The 8,033-nt window shown below is 34.2% G+C and overlaps 1 protein-coding gene across 1 annotated transcript in view; it reads left to right on the forward strand.

Annotated features, from left to right (window-relative positions):
• TBC1D32 (TBC1 domain family, member 32) overlaps nucleotides 1-8,033 on the forward strand; it is a gene marked incomplete at its 3' end in the record, with an annotated part of 149,181 nt that overhangs the window by 5,506 nt on the left and 135,642 nt on the right. Inside the window, 1 exon segment of the mRNA XM_012643805.1 lies at nucleotides 4,631-4,792. Within this exon segment, the coding sequence (XP_012499259.1) occupies nucleotides 4,631-4,792 (162 nt within the window).

Here is an 8,033-nt window from a genome sequence, read left to right on the forward strand (position 1 = left end):
AAAGAAAAGACTAAAAGCAACATTTAAAATTTGAGAGATAGCACATAAAAATCTGTTTTCTTTCCTTGAAACATTGAAAGATTAACACCAGGCTCATATTCCTTCAAGATAACAAGTGGCTGGAGCCCTGTGGAAGCTTTCCCTTTAGCTGGGGCATGTCCTCTTCAGTTCACTAAAGCTTCTATCCTTTTCTCTTTTACACATGGTTTGCTTCACCTTTGTCTACCTTTTGTAGCATCTGAATTTGTAATCCCTCAAATAAGTATAATGACCTTCTGAAAGTCTCTTTGAGGCATCCAGAGGTTTAACTTTTATAGAACATAAGTAGAATATTGTTCTACCTCCAGATTAATTTCTAAAAATGATGCAATGAAAATATTTGATAAAAATCTATAGTTACCATCAATTTTTTGGATTAGATATAGATTTCATAAAAACTATCATGGTTACAATGCAGGCAACATAGTACTTAGTTTTACAGAACTATTTCCACAAGTCATAGAAACAATTTTCTATCCTGGGGCACCACTATGGAAGAACAGCTTTACTTAGGATTTTATGGGCTACTGCCATGAATTCAGATGGAAAAAGAACCAACACAAAATGAATTGTTGGATGAGAATTTGAAGTCTTGGGTTACTCTTACCTGAAGAATAGAAGGGCTCACTTGAAGAAATGATTTTGTTCATTAATTTGGGATTTAAGGCTCTCAAAGTTTTCCAATGATGGGTGAGTCAGTATAGCATCCTATGTGCATAGACAGTCTGGTAATCCTGATAAGATAAAGGGCCTTACCATCCCTGGAGATTTTCTTTTTCTTAGAAGATTCTTTTGAAAAGAGCAATAACCTCTTAAGATTTAACTGTAGGGTCCTTGGGTTCATTTAATTTGGAAGATGAATCAAAACCTTGAAGCACTTTGAGTTTTCTAGGAGATAATTCTGTGGTCATAGGTAAAAAGTATGTCACTAGAAAAAAGCATGTGGTTATTCAAGTTCCCAAAATTTTGGGATTTTAAATTTTTTCCAGCATATTTGCTACTTATAGCTTATGCTAAATGGGGATTTTTTTTGACGACTTTTATTTTAGAATGGCATTCTCTTCACTTTATTGAATAAATTATGTTAGTAGGCTTGTATTATATTTTCTCACTGCCTCAGTTATGGAAATATCATTTGTGTTGCTTATAAGTTGGGCTTCATAAAAAAAAGCACACAGAAATAAGTTATATTTCTCAATTAAATATTCATTTTTCCTAATTGGTTGATGTTTGGCACAGAGATAGGGCTGATAAAACTAAGGAACAAGGATAATTCTACATTTGCATAGTAGGTATCGATAGTGGTATGTAGAATCTTCAGGAAGGCTCTTCCTTTAGTTTCAGAGGAATAACTCAGGCTAGCCCCATCTTTCATTTGCCACTAAATATTTCAGAGGTGTGGAGGAAAACTGATGTGTCTGATTGACAGACTTTCGGCAGGATTGTGAAGAGGGTCCTGATAATGTTTAGGGACCTCCAAACTTCTCTCTCTGTACTTTCTTCACATTTACTTTTTTCTCTCTTTTCCCAGTTGTGAGAGTCTGGATGCCTGGTCACAGTGGTTGGGCTGAAAGGATTATTCTAGGATCTTTTTCATTTTTAAAGTCATTTCAAAGAAAGCAACGATACTTTTATGGTATTGAAATTTCAGATAATTTGATTCTTGATTAAGAGGCTTCCTGGTTGTGCAGGGATGTTGTGGTGGAGAACTTATACCTTTTTTGGCTCCTGAGATCTCACTGTGCACATTTGCCAGCTCTTTCTCAGAGCCAACTGTGTTTCTGTGAAGGCAGTATGAGGATTGTCAAATATTACAAAATTAAGAACATCTTTAAAGGATTCTCTTGAAACCTTAATTTTTGAATTTCTTTTCTTGCCTGTGTAGGTTTTCAGTGTTTTATATAGAATGTGCAAAGATTTGGTTTATAATTAGACATACACAAATAAAAAATAAGGTAACTTTTAATATGGGTGGGAAGTTTGCTTATATATAGGAAGATCTTCTAGTAATATAAGGCAATGATGAATCACCAGAAAAAGCACACCTGTTTAGATGGTGATTAGAGGATGTTTTCTATAACATATGATTCAGTAAACTTTGGGTTTTGTTGTTCTTCGACTATATTTTTGAAAATTAGTGTTTGCTATTTAGACCTAATGTTGTAGGACATTAAATTTACAAAATAACCTTAGCTTCCTTTTTTGCTATACTTAATACTTATTCCCTTAAGGCTTAGAAGTTACTAGCTGAACATCAAGTATAAATATTAAACATTTTAAGTAAATTTAATGAATAACTTCAATTTTTAAGTAAATTATACTTTAAATTTAATATGCCAATTATAATTTTGAGAAAATAAAATATAATTTTCTTTCCCAAATGAAAGAAATTTAACTTATATACAAATTGATAAAAATATGAATATTACATTTATTTATTTCCCCTCCCACTCTCAATTTACCACTACAAAATATCTTACTATTTAAATATTTCTGTAATTTTTACATCTTTGGGAGAAGGTGGGATTATGGAATTAACATGGGCTTTGGAGTAAGGTGAATGAATTAGTAGTTGTGAATTTGACAAGGCTCTTTAGTTTTTGAATCTGTGTCTACATCTATTTTACCTATCATATGGTAAATAAAATAATATTAATAAAGTACTTAGCACAGAGTCTAGATGGTAGTCACTTATAACTTATTTTCTTACCTGGTTATATGCAAATCAACATGGTTGTTGGTTTGTTGAGAATTTTGAATGTGGCCTCATTTCAGTGGAGATACCCTGATAAAGGCATTTGATTGATTAGGTATGTAAACTCCAGGCCAAGGAAGCTGTATTTGATCATGAAAGACAATAGGCATCCAATAACTAGTTTTAAATTCCAAAAATATTTATTGAGGCATTCTGTGCATGCGTTGGTTTGAGTAAAATGGTTCTACCTCTGAGTGAAATAATGAAATCAGTGATTTTTGAGGACCAATATGGCTGCAGTATTCAGGATGAATATGAGAGGGAAAAGAGTAAAAGTGAAAAGACAAGAAGGCTGCTGCAGTAATCTCCATGTAAGATGATGTGGTTTTGCACACACTGATCTTAGCCAAAAGGCAGAGAAATGATAGGTGATGTGGTTTTGTACTGATTGATAGAAATAGAAAAAAAGGAAGTGATGAAATCAAGGGATATGCAGGAAACATTAACAAGTGTTGGTGACTGTATGGATATGATCTAGTGGGTGGGTGTGAGGTACAGAAAAAGATGGAGACATTAAAGAGTATTCTATGGTGGCAGGTTTGGAAGTCTTGAAATATAATGTTAGTGCCAAAAAATGTGATGGGTAGTTGGAAAGAGGAGATTTGTTTTTACTCTACACTTTCCTTTTTTCTCTTCTTTTTTTTTCTTACAGGGGAATATAGGAAGAGTAAGAGGCCATGTATGGGGGTAATTATAGCATAATGTTATTTGAAATTTGTTGACAGGCATTAAACGAACAAGAAACTAACCACTAGAACAAATATTTAGAAAGGATAAGCAATTCAAACTGGCAGCAACTGATGTAGGAAATGAAGAGATAAACCCTTCCCCAGCACTTAATTTCAATCCAACAAGTATTGATAGAGTGTCTGCTATGTACAAGGAATTGCAGATGATACACAGACAAGCAGATTTATCCTATTGTCAAGTATATAAATCATATAAAAATCTGGGTTTAGAGGTGGTCAGGGACCAAGCAGAGGATGTTTCAAGTTGTATAACTACATACAAGACAGAATATTTTGAGAGCTGATAGAGAGCGACAATGTACTTTTGGAGCTTAGGGGAGAAAGAACATTATTAGGAAAGACTTTATCAGAAGGTAGCATTTTAGGTTGTAGGAGATAATTTAGCTGAAGGAGTGATAGTAAAACACACTAAATGGGTAACATAATATTATCAAAGATATTGGGAAGAGAAAACCTGGGGAGTTAGGCCTGTGTGGGGGTAGTAATAGGACATAAATCTGGTAAGATAAATTGGAATCTAAAAGGTCTTTAAATGCCAATGGCAAAATGTATCTTAAATTTACTAATAATGCTAGTCACAGACAAGAACTGTTTTGATAGAATTTAGGTAAGTTACCACTTTCAAAATGTACACCAAACTCTTATGATAGAGCTTAACTTTTTCCTATTTATTTTTTCGTAATTACTGTATTTCAGTCTGGTTTTCCTCATCAGCTTGAATAACTATGAAAATCTTTAACAACTGATTTCCCTACCCTTCAACATCACATATTAAAGATGGGAATATAAAAAAGAAATGTGAAGAAACTTCTAACTCACTAAAGTTTGGGCTGCCCCTGAAATTTCCTTTTCCCCACCATGGTAATCTTTGAATGATATTTGCCATGTGTCTTAGAAAAATAAAAAGGCAAAGCAAAACTGTAGATTAACTTGAGGATTTGTGACAAATGACTCATTTAATCCCAGTTTAAGGTAAGAGATCTTAGATACATTATAAATCTTTCCGTGCTCACATTTTTTTTCTAGATATGTTTAGTAAGTAAGCTCATGATATTTACTGCATTTATTTTTTAAATATTTGTTTCAGCTATGAATTTGTGAAATACCTTAGACAGCATATATGTAATACGTTGGGGGCTATGATTGAAGAAGAAATGGAAAAATGCATATCTGATCAGAATCAGGTTGAGGAATCTGGCTATGACACAGTTGTACAGCATGTTACTAAAAGAACTCAGGACTCTAAAGAGTGAGTATGTCCACAATAATGTTTTAAAGTAATTTTTCTTTCCACAGGACTTCTTGATGGCATCCCTAATTCATGCCCCCACCAGTCTGTTTCCCTCATAGCAGGCAGAATGATTCTTTAAAACAATGAGTCAGATCATAACGCTCTTCCACTCAAAACTCTCCAAAGGTTTCCTGTCTCACTCAGAGTAAAATCCAAAGTTCTTTTTGTAGCCAACAAGGCCCACTGTGAGCCTTCTGCTCGCTCTTCTACCTCATTCCATATTTCCTGTCACACTGCTCCAGCCACGTTGATCTTGCTTGCTCCTTCCTAAACAAGTCAAGCAAGGCCCTCCCTGAGGGATTTGTACTCATGTTACTTCTGCTACCTAGAATGACCTTTTCCTAAAATTTGTGTGACTTGCTCCTTCACTTTTTTTTGGTTCTTATCAGAGAGGCCTTCCCTGACCTCTTTGTGTAAAACAATAACTTTTCCATTACTTTCTTTCTCTTTCTTACCTTGCTTTATTTTTCTTCTTAGATCCTTTACCACCGATTAATAAGGATAGTATATTTTTGCTTATTTTCTACTTGTTTTCAGTGTCTTCTTGCTAGAATGAATGTAAACTATACAAATATATTAATAGATGATTTTATCTTTTTTTCTATTTCTGTATCCTAATGTCTAGAAAATGCCTGGTGTATCTTAGGTGCTTAATCAGTATTTGTTGAATGAATTAATGAAAGTGTCTCTTGCCAATATAACCAATTTTATGTTACAGATGTTTGAAATAATTCTGGCTTTAGCAATAAATCATTTTCTCTTTTCTTTTCTCTTACCAGTCATACTCATAACACATTTAATGAATAATTACTCTATGTTAGGTATTAGATCTCGGGGCTATAAAGATGAGTAAGATGTCTTCTACCCTCCAATAATCTATAGCATAATGGAGAATTTGACATTATGCTGAAACAGAGACTGGAAATAGATAGTTTCAATACAGTATGGTAAGTGACATGATATATGCAAAAGGCCACATGAAAATATATAGGAAAAATATATTAGATATGCATTAAACAGCTATAAAAAAAAGATACCAAAATACAGTAGCTCAAAGAAGTCATTTTTTTTCTGTTTTATATAACAGTTTAGAAATATATGACTATAGGGTGGGTAGGTGAGTTCATCCAAGGACCCAGGTTCCTCTTATTTTGTTATCCATCATATATATCCTAGGTCAGGGGCTTGCAAACGTTTTTCTGTAAGAGGTCGTATAATAAATATTTTAGGGTTTGGCAACTGTTTTAATATGAAAACATCCATGGATGGTACATAAATGAAACAATGTGAATGTGTTCCAATAAAACTTTAGTTACAAAAACAGGTGATAGGTCAATTTATTAGGTCCTTAGGATATATTTTGCCAACCCGGGGCCCAGGGGATTGCCTTCATATGACTTTAATCTGTGAGGTTGAAGCAGCCATACTAACTATACAACTATGTTTCAACCTGGCCAAGGGAAGAGAGAATAAAGATCAAAATTCTTTATTCACTCACTTTCCATTGACTGAAACATGGTCATGTGCTCACATCTATCTGCAGCAGAGATTGGGACATTTAATACTTGTCTGATAACCATGTACCATAGTAAAAACTTCAGGGAGAGGTTACTGGGGGCAATTAAACTCTCCCAAAAGCCCTTCAATCTAGTCTGATAGTAGTTATGGAAGACTAAAAGAGGTAAGTTAGTTATTTATGAGCTCAGTTTTTATTAAATTAATTTTAACTCTGCAAACCTTTAGGATGTTGATGCTGGAAAATGCCTTAGAAATAATCTGTTCTAAGCTCCTCATTATATAGACAATTAAGTGGCTTGTCCAGAGTAGTACAATTGTTTGATATTGAACATCAGTGATGAGCCTGTTTTACTTTTAGCTACCTTGCAAGTATATGTTGCCCTATAAAAATTCCTGTAGTGTTCTTTTTACGGTTACTTCTATTCTGACCCCTTGATTTCCACTATAAATTCCTAAGGGCAGGAAGTGTGTTCCATAACAGTTCTGACCTTTAACCCTTTAACAGTGTTCTCTGTATATATTGTTAATTGCTTGTCTACTTTTCTGGCCTGATGGAGGATGGGGAACAATATAGTTTCTGTTTGATTTAGTGCTTTAAAAACCAAGTCTTTTGACTACAGAGGCCATGAGGCTGAAAATTGACCAGCTGAATGGAAGCTGAGTGGATACCATGGACATTAGGGAGCCACTTAGGTGCCTGAGCAGTGGGATAACGTGACAACTCTCATTTTTTTAAAAAGGTTTTTTTAAGAGACAAGATCTCTCTGTGTTGCCCAGGCTGGTGTGCAGTGGCACAATCGTAGCTTACTGCAACCTTGAACTCCTGGGCTCAAGTGATCCTCTGACTGCAGCCTCCAAGTATCTGGGATAATAGGCGTGAGTCACTGTGCCCAGTATGTATATCTCATTTTATAGTTGTGGAAATTGAGAGTTGTTTATTATGATAGAGCTGGTGGGTAGAGTAGATAGGATTCCAATTCAGATTTTCTGATTCCAGATTTAGTATTCATTCATTATGTTTTAAAAATATTTATGCTTTTTTTGTTTTAAATATAGAAATTTCAATGGTCCAGGTCCTATATTCCTCATTTGTAAAGAGCTGGATTACATTGTATTTGTGGTTCTTTCTAGTTCTAAAATTCTATTCTTAGACCTTTTGGGGATCTCAGTCTAGTATTTATATGGATACTTAAGAATTTGAACTTAAAAAATGGAGAAATTTGTTATAAGTTATTTTTGAGATTTTTAGATCTATAGAACCAAAAGGGATTTTAGATGTTGTCCAGTTCAAACTCTTCCCAATTTCAGGAATCCCTTTCTTAACATTCTGATCATGGGTTCTCTAGCCTCTTGTTTGAAAGGACCCACTGAGAGCTTAACTCTTAGATCTTGCATGTACAAAGCAGGTCTCAGTTGTGGCTATGGGTACCTATAGATAATAAAGTACAGGCAAGAGAGAAGTAAAGGAAAGAAAATAGAGGAAGGTAGTATAAAGAAAGAGATAAATAAAACAAGGGATTAAGGTGAAGTATAAAATAGCTTGGGATTTTAATACTAACAATTGATTTTGTTGCTAGCAACTGAAACCTATACAGTTGGAACATCTCGCCTTAGATTTTTAAGATTTTCCTGATTTGGTCCAGGTAACCATGAAAAAACCCAGGAAATAACAAACTTTCTG

Source organism: Propithecus coquereli, unplaced genomic scaffold (assembly GCF_000956105.1).
Source record: "Propithecus coquereli isolate 6110/MARCELLA unplaced genomic scaffold, Pcoq_1.0 Scaffold200, whole genome shotgun sequence".
NCBI lineage: Eukaryota > Metazoa > Chordata > Mammalia > Primates > Indriidae > Propithecus > Propithecus coquereli.